The 18,201-nt window shown below is 44.4% G+C and overlaps 1 protein-coding gene across 34 annotated transcripts in view; it reads right to left on the reverse strand.

The window, feature by feature from the left end:
- ANK3 (ankyrin 3) overlaps positions 1 to 18,201 on the reverse strand; it is a 661,543-nt gene that overhangs the window by 240,396 nt on the left and 402,946 nt on the right. For all 34 annotated transcript variants that reach the window (XM_053306987.1, XM_053306988.1, XM_053307003.1 and 31 more), the window contains 2 exons: positions 5,779 to 5,880; positions 2,518 to 2,616 (listed from right to left, as the gene is read on the reverse strand). In XM_053306987.1, the coding sequence (XP_053162962.1) occupies positions 2,518 to 2,616; positions 5,779 to 5,880 (201 nt within the window). The remainder of the gene's footprint in view (positions 1 to 2,517; positions 2,617 to 5,778; positions 5,881 to 18,201) is intronic.

The following is an 18,201-nucleotide window of genomic DNA, read 5'->3' on the forward strand; positions in this document are numbered from 1 at the left end:
CAGGAGCGAGCCGCTCCTGGCTGCACCGTGAATGCAGCGGCCATTTAACTCCCAAACGGGGGCTGCACGGCCCCCGCTTGAGAGCTAAACCAGCACCCTTGCATCTGACATCAGACGCGTGTGTGTGGGGGGTGTCGGGGCCATGAGGCGCAGTCCCTGATTGGGCGCAGCCCGGATTCTTTGAACCCATTTGCCCAATAGTAGCTCCACCCCTGCTTGTGAAGGCATGTGGTGCAGAAAGGGTGTGGTGTAGAAAGGGGGTGGTGAACAGAATTGTGTGAGCATGTGAGGCAGTGGGGAAGTCACACAATGCTGCAACAGGGTGGCAAATGGATTTGTGAAAGGCTGTCTGTAGGCAGCAAGCCTTGCACAGGCATGTGAAGCAGCAGTGAACTGGTAGTGGGCCTTTTGAGGAGAAGCGGGAGGGTAGCAAAGTGGCAAAGGGACTAACAAAGGAATGCAAGAGGGCAGAGAGATGGCAGGGGGCCTTGAAAAGGCATTCAAGGCAGCAACGGGGTGGTGAGGGACATCGTTAAACCAAAGGGTTTTGGATATATCTGTAGCTGGGCTGCACAATTTCAGACTTCATGTGAAGGGTCAAATGTGATAAAATATTCCCCCTGTGATGAGTCTTGGGGAACAGAGGAAAAACAAAGAGTTAATGTGTTGTTGTTGTTGTTTGTTTGTTTTCTCCAATGACTGCTGCCAGTTCTCCAGGGCCTCAGGTAAGAGTCTTTTCTAATCCAACTGCAGATATGCTTTGTGCACATAAAGCATAAGGTTTACCACTGAGCTATGGCACCATCCTTGTTCATTGACTGTATGGAAAGTAGCTAAGTGTAGCTATACACTGAATAGGTTGCTGTAGGAAGAGGGCAGTTGGGTTTTGGCAGCTGGGCAGAGGTTGGCTGAGAGCAGACAAGCAAAAGAATTACCTAGAGGCAAGGTATGGGGGAAAGAAAAGAAGCAGAGTGGCCAGGCAAGTAAATGGAAGAGAGGACCTAAGACAAGAAGGAAATAAGGAGATGGGAGAAGAAAAGGGAGGGAGTCTCTTAAATATCCTTTAAAGTAACTCCCAGTTTGAGAGACATTCACTTCAGAGTGCCTGAGCCTGCTTCAGGGATACATAACAGCTTACACTACAAAGCAACTGCTTAGAAAGAAGTCTGCTTTACAGCTAACAGGGGCAAAGATTAACAGAAGCACAAGGAATGTGTTTGGAGATGTAATTAAGGGAGGAAATGAGTTCAGAGATATAGCCACTACTCCTTAGTAAATACACTGAAAAGAGAACAAATCTTTCAATCAGCCTGTAAATAGTTGTACATTAAGTTTGGAACTAAAGTAAATCTTTTTGAAAATAAACTCTTAAATCCTCTACTACTCATGATCCCCTGACTGGGTTTCTTTAATGCTTATTGCTCCTTAGCCAACTGTATTGAGTCAGTCTGGCAAACTGAAGATACATTTGAATGAAGGGGACTGATAGATCCTCAGCAAGATAAGGATCCTCCACATCCCACATAAAATATTCTCCACACATATAAAACCAGCACGTTAGGGAGAAAGTCCACTGCTTGCAATGTACACCCCAGCTATAGATGCATCACATGGAGCTCTATTTTTGACTCTCATAGCTGTAAAAACAAGTCTGAAAACATGAGTGCAATTCAACTGAAAAAGCAAATAACATCTCACAGTTGTTTTAGCTGCACAGTTTACCTTTATTTATTTTTAAGTGCTGAACCATGTACGTTTATGAAAATCTGCAATAAGCAGTGCCTGAGAGTTTGGTCACATCCAGATGGAAGACTCAGATATCGTATTTGATAAAGTTTTCCAGTCACCAGTAACCTGTATCCATCAGACTCATCCCATTCAAGTTCATGAAACTTTTAGGGGCATATATACAGATATGTTGGACTCTCCTCCGCTTTATGACAAACCTCTAGTGTGACAATCTGTGCTAAACAAATTGATCCAAATTCTCTTTGATGGAAAGCAAACTTTTGTAGTGCAGCCCCCAACAAAAAATTCTATTATTAAAGTGAAAGGGACTATAACTGAATATGTGGTGCAGTCTTATGCCAAGTCAGATCACTGAGTGATTTAGCACAGTCTACTCTCACTGCTGCCAGTTCTCCAGGGTCTCAGGTAAGAGTCTTTTCTAATCCAACTGCAGATATGCTTTGTGCACATAAAGCATAAGGTTCACCACTGAGCTATAGCACCATCCTTGTTCATTGACTGTATGGAAAGTGGGCCTGAATTAAAGTGAGTAAGACTCATTTCTGACATTAATTTGACAGTCTGTTTCTAGATTTTCTAACACACAGTTTTGGACACATAAATCACTTCTCCTTCCCAAAAAGCTTCCAATCTTTAAGACTCACTGTCTCTGGGGATCTAGCTACAGGCCTGGCTGAGAGCCTTATTGTCTGTAGTCAATTGGCCGACACTTTGCTGTGTAGAATCTGTGCAGGAAAACAGTACAACTTTTAGATATGAGCTACAGACCTTTGTTGCTGCGTCCACATTGGCGCCTCTCTGTATCAGTTCTGAAACAACTTCTACATGGCCTTCTTTGGAGGCGAGATGGAGAGCATTCAACCCATTCTGATAAAAACAAAAAGGAATGAGAATGATTGATGCAGGGTGCTGAGAACAAGTGATATGTCAAGAGGCCTAAAGGTCGCATTCCGACGTGATGAGGGCTTGCAAAAAAGAAAAACCCTTCTCAAACTAACTTTTCAATTAGCTGCTTCTAGGAAGCCATGCACATTTCAGAGTGGTACATTACCTTTGCAGTACATCATCTACAAATCCAGTCTAAGAAACAGAACGTGTAACAAGCATTCTTTAGATACATATAATAATTATTACTATCTATTATTTATACAACACAGTGAACATTGCTAGTGCTGTATAGTCCCTAGATACCTCTACTTTTCCTAATACATTATTATTAAGCTAATTTTATTGATTTCAGGGATATCTATCCTTTATTAAATGTATAAACCATTTCCCCACTAAAGTACTCAAAGAGCTGTACTACCATAAAAATAAGCAATCCTATAGCTAAGTTAAAATAAAATTAAAAAGCATAAAACACAATGACTGCAACACCGCACAATGTTACACACACCTTGTAAGGCTGCATTTTGGCAGTTGCGCATATACAAAAATAGCACACCAGGAGTTGCATAATGATATTGCCATTATTTTCAGTGGCAGAAACAATGCACATTATATTTATGTATTAATGCTGCACAACTATGCTCTTATGCAACTGCAAGAACACCAAATTACAAGGCACATATAACGTTGTGCAGTATGTCAGTCATCTATGTTTCTTATGCAGTATTAGGGATGTGCAAACAGGTCTGAACTTGGATCGCTTCGAATTCAAACTGGTTCAGTTCGAAGATTCAAACTCGGACCAAACAGGGCATTGCATTGGCAATGCCGGTCCAAGTTCGAACCGATCGGGCTAGGTTTGGTTTGAGCCTGTTCAAAGGTTCTAGATGCTATTTCAGATGTTGTCCTCCATTTTGTGTGACTTGTGTTGCTTGATTTCATTGGCTGAGCTCTTGCTTCCCTGATTGGCCAGATAAGTCTGGCTCTCTGGTAGGCTCTGCACTGTGCCAGAACTTGAGAACTGGCACCCTATTGGCCAGGGGAGAGGGCAAAGGTGGGGGCTCCCAAAGGAGGGAGTTTTAAATCCTATTTAAAGCCAAGCCTCTGGCCTAGCAAAATCACTCAGGCTGCAATGTTCCTTGGTTTCCTTCTCGCCTGCTGCAGCTACTGCTGATGTTGTGAGAGTCTGCTTGGCAAGCTGCTGTGTTTTTGTTCCCAATCCTCCCTTCTGCCTTTTTTTCTGTTCACCCCTCCCCCCATTCTCTCCCCTGCTTTAAACCTTTTCCTACCTGGTGTGACTGTGTGTGTGTGTGTGTGTGTTCTGCTGCTTTTATTCCCCCACTGAGTGAGTGAGTGTCTGTCTGTCCGTCTCTCCTCCCTCTTCTCTAGGCCAGGGGGCCCAGGCCTTTTGACCTGAGGCCTCTCTCTGGCCCATTTCCCTAACCCAGTCCCCACTTCCCTCCACCTTTTCTGCTTTTCTGGTGGCTGCTGCTTTTAATCTGTTGGTTGAGTTGAGATGGAGTCCTCAGCTCAGCAGCCACTGCCAGTTGTTTTTATTTTAATCTGGGTTTTTTTTGGGGGGGTCCTTGTTTTCTCTGGAGCAGGGGCTTTTGTTTGTTAATCCTTTTCTTGTTGTGCTTAGCACACCACCAGCTCTAGAGTCCAGCACCCCCCTTTCCCCCCACCCTATCCCCAAAGACTTTTTCCCACCAGCTTTTTTATTTATTTAATCAGTGTTTTAAGGATTAAAAAAACACCCTCCTTTTTTAACATTTCCCCAATTTTTTTAAAAAGTCCCCAGGGTCTTTGGGAATGTCTGAGCACCAGAGTGGCAGGCAGCAGAGTGGCAGGCAGAGATGGGAAGGGTCCCCAAGCTGGTGTGGGAGGCCAGGGTGGGGGCAGAGAAGACACCAGCATGGGGTCCCATAGGTCCCCATTGTCGAATGCATCATCCCAGGTGAGACGGTGACATGGAAGTTCTCCTATCTGGAGGAGCCTGCTGCCACCGAGCCAGGTCCTGAACCAGTGGCGGGTCCATCGGGTGGTGCACCAACAGTGTTGCTACCCCGTGCAGAGCCTGGCGGTGTGGAGGGGGTGGGTGACGGTGGTGGGTGAGCACCAGCAGCCCCTCTAGGTCCGCCAGCACCCAAGAAGCCCAAAATGGCACCCAGGGCACCAGAGGCCACCCAGAGCAGTGATGTTTGGCGGCATTTTGAGGTCCCTCAAATGCCCCAACCACTGCTCGGTGTGTCCACTGCAGGGCACAGGTCAGTCAGGGCAAGGATGCTAAGCATCTGGGGACAACCTCCATGTGGCGACACATGCGACGGCGTCACCCGATTCTCCTTGACTCCGCTGGCAGTGCTAATGTGCCTCGTGTGCCTACGACTAGAGCTAACAAGGGCAGTGTGCCAGCTTTCATAAAGCAGGGCACGCTGACAGTCAAGCAATGGACGCAGTCATTGGGCAAGAAGCACCCTAGTCACGTGGATCCACGTCTCCTCACCTGCTTCATAGGGTAGATGACAGCCACTGATGACTAGCCTTTTCAGGTGGTAAAAAACTCCGGCTTCCGCCAGATACTCCAGCTGCTAGCGCCTGACTACACAATCCCCTTAAGCACCACGTTCAGCTGGAACGTGGTCTCCTCCCTGTGCAGGTGGTGCAGGGAACTCGTGTCAGCCATGCTGCATGAAGCACCAGCTGGCACCAGCATGCATTTCACCACTGATCTGTGGAACAGTGTGAGTGGGATGAATGCTGCTTTTCTGGCCCTGACTGCCCACCGGTGGGGTCCAGAGAGAAAGAGGAGACCCCCGGTGCTGCCTCTGGCTCCAGTGCATCCCGCACCACATTTCAGCACAGCTGGGGCATCTTACATGTGGAGACCTTGGATGTCAAACACACCGAGGAGGAGGAGGCAGCTGTACTGGACCACCAAACTGAGGAGTGGATAGGCGGGTTGCCACACCTCCTTAACCATAGGGGTAAGGTTTCATTATTTGTGGTTTCTGTATTCACACTGATAAGAGAGAACGGAACCCCTGTGAATGAGGGCAACATGTATTTGCTATTGTCATACAGTAGACACAGGCATCAGCAGTAAAAACAAAGAACTGTTGAATCATATATTTCTACAACCTGATTGCAAATGTTGATGTCCACTCCACTTTTTAAGTAGTCAAGCGCCTTTTCTAAATTGCCTGCCCGGGCAGCTCGTAGGTAACTTGCATTGGTGTCAGACTGTAAAAGAAAAGAAAAAACCCATATGTTTAAATGTTGAACCTGATACAAAATCTAAATTGAGCAGACACAGCAATTACTCTCTGTATTTTATAATCCAAGACATTCTAACAATGAGCCAAAATAATTCTACAAGGTAACTCAAACTATGAATTTTATAGGCACACTTTATTCTTAACCCAGCATGGATTTTAAAGTTGTTGTTTTTTTAAAACCCATTTTTATCTCCTATCCTGCGCAGTAGTATATTGCACATATCATGACATTCTCAACATGCATTAATAACCTCTGTATAATTGTTTGCTATTATTTGTAAGAAATATATTTTTATCAAGACCCTTTTAGTTGCCACTTCATATTATTGCTATGCAATAACATTATTTCTAAACAAGTATAAGGTGAGATGCAGCAGCTCAGTGATATAGCACATGCTTTGCATGGAAAAGATTCCCAGGTTCAATCCCTGACACCACTAGCTAGGAGTGGGAAAGACTGCTGTCTGAAACCCTGGACAGCCACTGCCAGTCAGCAAAGACCAGTGTTCCCCAACTGGTTTGCCACACTGACTAGTGTGTTGTACTGACTTGGTTTCAAAAGCAGGGTGCTTGAGTTTCCCACTTTTGAAGCCAGCTAGCTCCCTCACGCACCAAAGGGAATGTACTTTTCCTGGTGCATCATGAGGCAAGTGGGCCCCAAAAGCAGAAAGCTTAAATGCTTTTGGAGCTAACACTCCATAATGCACCAGGAAGGACACGTCCCTCCCGATACATCAGGGAGCTAGCTGGCTCATAAATAGGAAGCTGCCATATACTGAGTCAGACCATAGGTCCATCTAGCTTAGTATTGTCTACACAGACTGGCAGCGGCTTCTCCAAGGTTGCAGGCAGGAATCTCTCTCAGCCCTATCTTGGAGATGCCAGGGAGGGAACTTGGAACCTTCTGCTCTTCCCAGAGTGGCTCCATCCCCTAAAGGGAATATCTTACAGTGCTCACACTTCTAGTCCCCATTCATATGCAACCAGAACAGACCTTGCTTAGCTAAGGGGACAAGTCATGTTTGCTACTACAAAACCAGCTCTCCTCCCTGGATAAATGAATATCAGTGGCAAGTTTGCCACCACAAAGAAGTGGGGAGGGGCTAACTGGGGAGAGAGTAGTTGTGCCACCAGAGAAAAAATGTTAGGAAACACTGGTGTAGATAAATACTGAGCTACAGGTATCCAGATTGTTACTCCGTATAAAGCAGCTTCATATGTTGAGTCTTTGTATCTTATTTAGAAAAATGTCTACACATTATATATCTTGTAGGCTTATATACATATAATATATATGTATTTGTATATCTAGTAGGTGTATCTAGTAGGCTTAGGAATGGGAATACCTAGAGAATCAAGTTACAGAAGCAGTCTTGTTGCGTTTGGAGTAAATCATTCCTGACCCTGTAGTCCTAGAGAGGTGAGACTACTAGATGTTTGTTTGTACATTATGACATTATAGAGAGAAAATAGGCAAGAGTGAAAGTGACCTGGGTGCAGAGCCAAGCAAGAGGAAGAGAAATAATCAGTGTTCCCAGACATGCTTACGCAAGTGTTCCAATATGTGTGCCAGCATGGCACAGGTCCTCCCCTCAACAATCAAAATGTATAGAGCTGACTTAATGGGAGATCATGTGAAAATAGTGGAAGCTAAGGAAAACACTTTTGGACACAATATTATTGCATTTGTTGAAATATGGAACATAGGAACATAGGAAACTGCCATATACTGAGTCAGACCATTGGTCTATCTAGCTCAGTATTGTCTTCACAGACTGGCAGCAGCTTCTCCAAGGTTGCAGGCAGGAATCTCTCTCAGCCCTATTCTTGGAGAAGCCAGGGAGGGAATTTGGAACCTAGATGCTCTTCCCAGAGCAGCTCCATCCCCTGAGAGGAATATCTTGCAGTGCTCACACATCAAGTCTCCCATTCATATGCAACAAGGGCAGACCCTGCTTAGCTATGGGGACAAGTCATGCTTGCTACCACAAGACCAGCTCTCCTCTCCTAAAACAGGGAAGGAACTTGGAACCTTCTGCTCTTCCCAGACCGGCTCCATCCCCTGAGGGGAAGATCTTCCAGTGCTCACACATCAAGTCTCCCTTTCATATGCAACCAGGGCAGACTCTGCTTAGCTAAGGGGACAAGTCATGCTTGCTACCACAAGACCAGCTCTCCTATTCATGTGTTTGTTTCTCCAGTATTACAGCCAATGCCCCCACCCAGCCACCATTTTTTCTACCCTCTCTTTCTCCTTTGATTGGAATATCAACTTTTGAATAATTCCAGCGGCAGCCATTGCATCTTCATTTCACAGGGGCAGGGAAGGCTATTCAATAGCTATATGCAGGAAACTGAACTCTGGGATGCTGAAACCTTACTTGGAAAAAAATTACCGCCTCCCTGCTGCACTGGTCCACAGCAAGCTAGAGCCACAACTCAGCATGCCTATGCCAAATGATTACCATTCATTGCTGTGTGATTTGTGCAGGGGCTTTTCTCCCCTCTGGGTTCCTAGAACTGACAGTGTTTCCATGAGGTGATCTAGAATCCTGAGTACAAGGAAGATTTTTTAAAAGTACATGCCTTTGAAACCCTTTGAAATCAATAATCAGACCAGTACAATTACACTGCTTTATTGATTCCATGTAGCTTTCCCAACATAGGCGAGAAGCAACTCTATGACATCATTCCAGGCTTGGCTATAGGCACAGCTTCCACTTTACAAAGAGAAAGAGAGAGATCTTCATATTAAATCTCTGAAGAGAGTGAAGACAGAGCAATACCATTATTGGGTACTTTCTACTTCTATGGGTTTTCAATTCCACTTCTGTTGAACCTTGCACCACACAAATGTTTTTAGAGGGATCTGAAAGTTTATATATAATAGGCTGCAGCTAACCAAATCCAGTCTATAGATGCTGTCAGCCTTCAGGACAGCTCCTTAAGTACCTTAATTATGTGCCTCCGCCACTTTCTCTTTTGTCAAGACACAAGTAAAGAGCTTGGTAATTCCCCAATGGAATGGCTGAGCTACACAATAAAGGAAGGCTGTGCCCAAGCCTTCACTCATTTTACACAAATGAGGAAAAAAGAGAGCTTCTACCTCTATCTCAACTCAAGGGTGGAGCTCTCTAAAAGGATAAGCACGGAATCACCCCTGAACTGACCCCAAGGAGAGTGGGATGAATCTGGTAAAAGCTGCAGGTGAGTAAAGAAAGGCTGTCTGGGTTCAGAAAGCCCACAAACTGGACCTGCAGTCAGATAGGCCTCTTCTTCTATAGTTCTACACTCAGCCACACCTGTTAGCTGCTGCTGTCCAATCAGTAACAGCTGGCCAACATCACATGCCTCAGCTTTTTGGCTTCCCATCCCCACCAGGCAGTAATCAGTAGCTGAATGAGCTGAATAATCAGCTGAATAATCAGCAGCTGAATGTGTCAGGCTGTAGCTACAAAGGCAATGAGAAGCTGCAGTGGGGCTCACATCTGCCTGGCCTTCATTTAATCTCTGAACAAGCAGATACCTAGCTTCACTGACCACCCGGAAAATATGTCTAATCTTGCCAAATGGTAATGCTATTTGAATCCTAGATTATTACATGACCTTTTATGTTCATTTTGTATCCCCTGCTCAGGTTGCCTCTAGGGCAGGTGTCCTTATTGGACACCTAGCTACAATGGTGTGGAGAACAAAGAAGTGCTATTTCTGGTACCTGCAGAAAAAGAGATCTCTCAAATATCAAGGAACTTTAGCATCTTCATTCAAATAATACAAATATTGTGCAATTACTACTTTGCAGTACAGTGGCAAGAAGTAATGAAGAGATCAGGTGGATTTTTAACCTACTGGCTACTCGACAAACCTTTTAAAGCAAAAGGGTTGATACTTGGCAATCCTACCCACTATAACCATACCATTTTCAAGTTCAGTTCTTTAAAGGCTTAACATTTCCCAGGAAGTCTGTAAGCAATCATACTACCCCTTTTAAAAATGCAAGACAATTTGCAAATACCATCAACGCTACTTTGTTTCTCCACAGCAACAGCTACCATCTAGAGCACTCTGTGATTAATTTTTTAAAAGCATTATTATTTTAATTTTCTGCAAGCTGTGAACTCCACCCTGCCCAAAGAAAACTTGATGCATTACAAAAATATAATCTTCCCCAATCATGCATGGTCTGGATAATATGCTACAAAGATGACCAAAAATAGAGGCAACCAAGGCTCTCTCTTAATTTTTTTAAAAATACTGCCTCTCATTAAAACAGCCACCTAATGGTGCAGTGGTGAAGCAGCCTGCCTAGAGAGCAGGAGGCTGTTGGTTCGAATCCCTGCTGGTGTGTTTCCCAGAATATGGGAAACTCCTGTATTGGGCAGCAGTGATACAGGAAGGTTCCGAAAGGCATCATCTCATACCGCGTGGGAGAAGGCAATGGTAAACCACTCCTGTATTCTACCAAGAAAACTACATGGCTCTGTGGGCACTAGGAGTCAACACCGACTTGACAGCACAACCTTTCCTTTTCCCCTCATTAAAACAATCTCAAGATGGTTTACAAAACATTTAAAACAATAAAATACTATAAAAGCTACACAAAAATAGTAAAAAACCTAACTAAAAGTTTTAAAAACTTACACAATAGGACCATACAATACAGAGCAGCAGCAACAAAACAACACCCATATATAATCCTGAATAAAAAGCAAATATTTCACTTGCTTTCTAAGAACTGTGATGGATACTGGGGAGCGGATGCCCACCAAGAGAGCATTCCAAAGTCTGGGGGCAATAACTGAGATGGCCCTGAACCATGTGCATGACAGCTGACCACACCTCATTGTTGGCATACGTAGCAGAGCCCCTTCTGATGACATCGTCAAGGAGACAGAAACCCTTGAAAGCAGGTGATCCCTCTTGTATCCAGGTCCCAACCGTTAAGGGCTTTAAAGGTCAAAACCAATACTTTGAATTGGACCCAGATACAAATTGGCAGCCAATGTAATTCTTTCAAAATGGGTGTAATACAGGCCTCCTCGATTTAGGCCCACCAGCTGTTTTTGGACTACAATTCCCATAATCCCCAGCTACAGTGGCCAATAGCCAGGGATTATGGGAATAGCAGGTCAATAGTACAGTGGCCAATAGCCAGGGATTAAGGGAATAGTAAGTCAACATCTGCTGGAGGGTCAAAGTTGAGCAGCCCTGGTGTAATATGATCCCAGTGGGCAGCTCCAGATAAAATTCTACCTGCCACATTTTGCATTAGCTGCAGTTTCTGGATATTCTTCAAGGGCAGCCCCACATAGAGCGTGTTACAGTCATCCAGCTGTGACATGACTAAGGCATGGGTAACAGTGGCCAGATCTGGCTTCTCGAGAAAGGGATGTAGCAGGCAAACTAGCTGAAGCTTGCAAAGGAACACCTGGCCACCACCTCTACCTCAGCTTCCAAAAGCAGAGCCGGATCTAGCAATACCCCAAAGCTGTGCACCTGCTCTTTCAAGGGGAATGCAACCCCAACCACAGTTTGACCCAGAACTGGTCAAATCCCCACATCCCGATTGGCTCTCCTATTGACCAATAGCACCTCTGTCTTGCCTGGATTCAATCTCAGTTTAATAGCTCACATCCAACCCATCACTGCCTCCAGTCTGCAATTCAGGACATCCATTGCCTCCCTAGGATCAGGGGCCAAGGAGAGATAAGAGCTGAATGTCAGCTGAATATTGCAGACAACTCCAATCCCTATACTCAAGAGGTGGTCCAAAAGGATACCATGGTCGATTGTATCAAATGCTGCTGAAAGGTCCAACAGAACCAGGAGGGATACACTCCCCCTGTCAAGCTCCTGGCATAGGTCATCCAGTAGAGTGACCAAGACAGTTTCAGTCCTATATCTAGGATGGAAGCCAGATTGAAAGGGGCCTAGATAAAACATATCATCCAATGGCCTCTGCATACAGGACACCACTACACACTCTATTACCTTGCCCAAAAAGGCAAGGTTAGAAACAAGACTATAGTTATCCAGGTTGGAGGGATCAAGGGAGGGCTTAATGGTCTTACCATTGCCTCCTTGAGGCATGGTGGTATCTTGCCCTACCTTAATGAAGCACTGATTATAGCCTCCAACCATCTGCCTGTACCCTCCCTGGCATATTTTATTTTTCATTTTATTCCTTTAATTTTTAACAAGATATTTGAGAGGGAATGTTAGCAAGCGTATGGGCTGGTTCACATGAGCAACTGGCCCAACATGCGAAGAAGGGAGTGACGTGCCAAGAATGTGCCCACCCTGATGTCACTGAGGGATGACCTGACATGCTGTTGAGGCATCCTTCAATTGTGTATGGGGGATATTCAGCTGTATGGTCCCTAAACATGAGCTCCCAACCCTGTTTGGGTTTTGGAGCATATGCCTAGGGGGCATTTGGATGGACAGGCCCCCCCCACAATTGATAGATGCCGCGACAGCATGTCAGGACATCGTTCAGAGACATCAGGGTAGACACACTCTTGGTGCATCACTGCCCTCTTCACGTGTTTGGCCAGTTGCTCTTGGGAACCAGTCCTATGTTTCAAAGGGCTAGGAGAAACTCCACGTACAGAAATTTCTCTTCTATACCACTCTTAAAAGTAAAAACAAATCCTGCTCTCCCTCCTTCCTGGAGATGCCAGGGATTTAAGCTGGGACTTCCTTCAAGCAAAACATGTGCTATTCTGTTTAGGCTTCCTTCTGAGCCACATATGCCTTGCTATTTTTATGGATTAAGAATTGATTTCGTGCAGGGGATTCTGCATAGTGGGCACCTCATCTGAGAGAGGACTTCAATCACAAGCAATTCAGTTGATTATGAGGCCAGATCATACTTATAGGGTAGCAACCAGCCAGTATTTTACTAGTAAAACTGCATTCTATCATATAATTACTACTGAGGGTGCCAAAGCCAGTAAATTCATGATTCTGATAGGGTTTGCACTGGCTACACTCTTGACAATGATGTCTTGCCTTCTTCCCTTACGCTTTAAATTCCATCCTAGCTGCACCTTGTGGTAGCAAGCATGAATTTCCCTTTGCTGAGCAGGGTCTGCCCTAGTTTGCATTTGAATGGGAGATTACATGCGAGCATTGTAATCCCTTAGGGCAGGACTGCTCAACTTTGCTCCCCCCCAGCTGTTATTGGCCCCCACAGTGGCCAATAGCCAGGGATAATGGGAGTTGTAGGCCAACATCTGCAGGAGGACCAAAGTTGAGCAGGCCTGCTTTAGGGGATGGGGCCACTCTGGCAAAAGCACCTGCATGCTTATATGTAGAAGGTTCCAAGCCCCGCTGCCAGTGTTCCCTCTAAGGCGTGCGCGTGTCCATGTGTGCGTACATAATTTTTTAAATGTCTGCTCAGTTAATGTTAGATCCTGCTCAGACAGAATCAGGGCAGTCCCACTCTGAATATACGTGTGCACACATTGCTTTGTTACTGCCGTCCAGGACAAAATTCATTCCACACACACAAGAAAAAAAATTAGAGATAACCATGCCCTCAGCCCCCACCCCCATCTCCAAGATAGGGCTGAGAGAGACTCCAGCCTGCAGCCTTGGAGAAGCCGCTGTCAGTCTGTGTAGACAATACTGAGTGGGACGGACCTATGGTCTGACTTGATACTAGGCAGCTTCCTATGTTCGTATCTACCGATTTCCCTAGGTTCTGTCCTGGCTCCACTCCTCTGGCTCTGTCTACCTTCATTCTGCTCATGTCCCTACCTAGGAAGCCAATGTTCCTTACATCACTAGCGAACAACCAGAGTTGCCAGTTTGCCAAAAATGATACTGTTTCGGCAGGGGTTTTTTTGCCCCCACCCCCTCAGACAGATAGGCAGCAAAGCTTAATCTCAGACCATTTTTGTTTGCCGCCGGACTCTGCCCCGGAGTCAGATTTATTATTTATTTATTTATTTAGATCCTCCCTGCCCCCAATTTTCCAGGGATTGACAGTTGTGACATCACCAGGTCCTACTTCAAATCTTATGTTTTTGTGTATATTTATTTATTTGATTTGATTTATATACTGCCCTTCCAAAAATGGCTCAGGGTAGTTTACATCAAAATAAAACCAATTAAAACCAATTGACAATTAAAATTCAAACTAAACCAATTCAACAATTAAAATCATTTAAACATTGAAATCATTAACATTAAAATCATTTAAAACCAACATTAAAAATTTAAAACCATGGATCTAATTAAAAGCCTGGGTTGCCTCCCTTGCCTTGTAGCCTGTAGCAAATATATCCAATCTGGCAACCCAAATCACTTCAACCTAGTTGCTGTGAACAGTGCAGAGGGCAGGTAGGATTGAAACTCTTTCCAATTAGCAGACACTCAAACATTTTTTTTTTTAAACCAACCAACATTTATCAGGATTACCAAAGGTCAGAGATTTTTTCTGTCACTACATCTTTGACATAGTCACGGGGAGGGGGTGGTGGAATCCCCATCAGCAGTTTGCAGCAGCTTTTGGCCAGAGAGGGAAGGGATGGTTTGAAGGAAAGTGTTGCATGTAGACCCACTCCCCACACAGATCAAAATCAGGGCTGATGAGAAAAAGGGCTTTCAGGATGAGCAGTATTTCAAAACAGGAGCTCTTAAACCTCTATTGTTTGTGTAAATGAGATAATTTTGTCAGGTGTCACTTTTCAAACACTGTGTGTTTGAAACATACTGTGCAGCACTTTGACATGAGAAGATGTCAAGAGCCTGCACTACACACAACTACAAAATACAGAAGATCCTGAACGTCAAAAGACCAGCATTCCCTGCAGGGCTGTGTGAAGTGAGCCCTGTTTGATTTGGGTCCCACCTTGGCGATTCAGAGAGGTTCTAATTTTTATTTGGAATGGCTGGGGAGCCTAACACTTCAGCCTGAACCCTTCAGCTTTGCTTTGGACACTTCCTTATCCCCATCTCTAAAAGTACCTAGGAAATGAGGCAGGAGACAGGCTCCTTTCAATAGCTGTAGCCTCAGAAAAGACAACAGTTCCCAAGACAATAGGGGAATTAAAGGCGGGGGAGTCATTTTAAAATGCAAGCTATGGAAGACATGGCTTACTCCACCACCGGAGGCAAAGATACAGGAAAGCAGCCTGTATCCTGGCCCTGCCCAGATCTGTAAATATCTTCAGAAGATGGATTGGAAAGGACTGAATGGTTCGGTCGAGTTTGCTTCACTTGTGCCCCAACCAGGCATTGTTATTAAAGTCAAAGCTGAAAAGGCCCCTGAAGTGTCACACAGCCCTACTTCCCGGGCCTAGATTTGAATCCCTTGTCCTTGGATAATGCTTTCTGAACTCTTACAACTCTGCTGCTTTTACTTGAACAAAAGAAAACTCTGGTGTCATTTTCAGGTTCAGGGTTTTCAAATTAAAACCTATGATATTAGGTGTGGGAAGTTCAGCTAGAATTCTGGCCCTTTTCACTGTATGCCCTGCCAACATCTCTCCTCCTTCAGAACAATGATCAAAATAAAAACAAATAAAAAGGGGAATCATTATTTTTAAAAATTAGTTGGGTTTTGGTTTTGTAGGGCTGTAATCCTATGCACACTTATTTTATAAGCAGTCGGTTCCACTGAAGTTAGTAGACCAATGTTCTCAATCTCTACTGCTTTAGACCCCACATTTAAAGTCATTTATTCTGCAGTCTCTTCTGGTTTTCTGGGCTTATTTGGTTATCCAATACTCTGTTACCAGTTAACCTTCCCTTGCCCATTCTTGCTGTACCTATTCAGTCCTACCACTTTCCTTCCTCTCCATCATATCAGCAGGAGACTCATACTTCTCTCTTTCATACTAGATGACTGAATGCTTAATTTGGCCCAGTATTTCTTCTTCATTCGTAGTTCTCAAACTTTCTGTCTTTACAGAATCTTTTGCGCATCAATTTATTTGTCAAGCAACATCTGCATGCCTGCCACAGAACACCTGCACACAGCAAAAGACCTTGGGGAGTGTACAAGAGAGTCTTTTCAGCTCATGCAGGGCACTAGCCAGTCCTTTCAATCCACTTGGTTGTTCTGTATGGACTGAAAACATGCCAAGAACACACCTAATATTCTCTTGTGGCTGCATATTGCAGAAATAAATTGGTGGACAAGTTGCCTTTCAGGTAAGAAAATGCCCAAAGAACACTAAGGCTCACTGGAACGCAGTCTGAAAACATATTCTGCACAAACTAGTTCATCTCTGCTCCGGTACTAGTTTCTTTTTAGTACTTGCTAGCCCTGGGTTTACATTTACCAGCCATCACATTTAGAAACTCAAGAGGTAGTAAACACAAAAGGGTGGGTGAAAGATGTTCTTTACGGCTCTGGTAATGAATTTTGCTTTGGATAACTGAGCTAATGAATCCCTCCTGCAGAATCAAAGGTTAAATGGGCAGTTGAGTCGGTGTCGACTCCTGGCGCCCACAGAGCCCTGTGGTTTTCTTTGGTAGAATACAGGAGGGGTTTACCATTGCCATCTCCTGTGCAGTCTGAGATGATGCCTTTCAGCATCTTCCTCTATTGCTGCTGCCTGATATAGGTGTTTCCCATAGTCTGGGAAACATACCAGCGAGGATTCGAACTGGCAACCTCTGGATTGCTGGTCTAGTCATTTCCCCGCTGCACCATTTACTCTCACTGTTTTCATTAATGGTTTTGAACATTTAGAGAAGGAACAAAAGGAAGAGAATACCTATTAGCATGGTCTCTTCCAGCACGAGTTCCTTGGCTATTGGTTTACTCTCCTGCTTGCTTCTTGCTTCTGATCCAGCCATACATTGTTTTGCCCAGCTCTGCTTGGCTACAGCCAATCCTCTCTCTCTTTCCGTATAGACTGCTACCACAACCTTCAGACTGTTGCCCATCCTATAGACTTCACTTCACATTAGCCTGCTTTGTCTGCCACACTTACGGGCAACCATTATAACTGCTGGGACTTGATTTCTCAAAGATCTGGAAATCAAGTACCTGACACTCAGTAATGAATTATCACAACTTTGGTTTTTACAGTTCTCACCAGACAGTTCATCAGACTCTTCAAAAATCATGGCTTATATTATCCAGGGATTTTTGAAGTGAGAGGAAATCCAACATGCCTTAAACTCATCTAGAAATGAAATGGAAGTCAGCAGTGCACAACTCAGATGAGAGATATTCTTTCACGCTCTCTCTCAAGTGGATAATTATTCCTGCCTGCTGTTATCATTTGCAGAACACACAGAAATTTCCAAATTGTTTGAATGGCTGCCCCATAAACGGAGCATGTTTAGAGCTTCCCTCCAAGGAGAGGAAACCCAATGCCTTTAACAAACCTTTTCAAGCGTCAACATTTCTAGGAGGTCATTTGATTTCTTTTAGTTGTCATGGTACAAAGAGGAAGAATGGCTTCTGACTGGTCAATCAGCAAGCAAATAATAGCATTGGGACACAAATCAACACATAGGCATCACTCCAAATGCTTAATATTACCAGCCTCAGAAGCTGCAGCCTTCAACATATACTAGCTTTGTTTATCCATGCATTGGATATACTGTAATATTCTCCTCTTACATTAATTATGGAGCCTCTGTAACTGCACTGCAGATAATGGCACACTTTAAATGGTCAGAGAAGAGGCAGAACTCTGCAGAATATGTGCACAGATGAGGAAACTACTGGTTCACAATACTTTTTCCACGACTAAAAACTAGGTGTTCTGGTATATAAGCTGAATGTTTACAAATTCTGCTACACCAGAACTTAGACACAGCACACAAAATTCAGACACTATTTTTGTGTGTGATATCAGTGTTGAAATTGTCTTTATTAAAACATACATACACAATGTGAGTCTGATCACCTTTGCATTTCATCTTTCCACTGCTGAGCTCAGGTTCAGCAAAGGCTTATGTTATGCTATCTCAGGTTAAGCAAGATTTTATTTACTTGCCCAGTGCCTTCTTGTGAACTTGACTGAATTTGAATGTGGGCCTCCCTCCTGGTCCAAGTCCAATACTTTATATCATACAGCAGTGGCTCTCAAACATGCATCACTGGCTTCCCACATTGGTAGGGCAGTTCACACAATTGTAATTAGGGTAGGAGAGGTGTGCTGGTGTTTGCTGATTGTGTGTGTGTTCAATCAAGCTTGGAGGCACTTGGAGGCATCTGCTAAGCAGAAGCTAGATCAGAAGGCTCCCTCCTACCCAGCTGCCCAACGAGGTAGGAGGAAAAGTCCTCTAAACCAGCTGTTGCTCAACAGATGAA

This window comes from Hemicordylus capensis, chromosome 3 (genome assembly GCF_027244095.1).
Source record: "Hemicordylus capensis ecotype Gifberg chromosome 3, rHemCap1.1.pri, whole genome shotgun sequence".
Lineage (NCBI taxonomy): Eukaryota > Metazoa > Chordata > Lepidosauria > Squamata > Cordylidae > Hemicordylus > Hemicordylus capensis.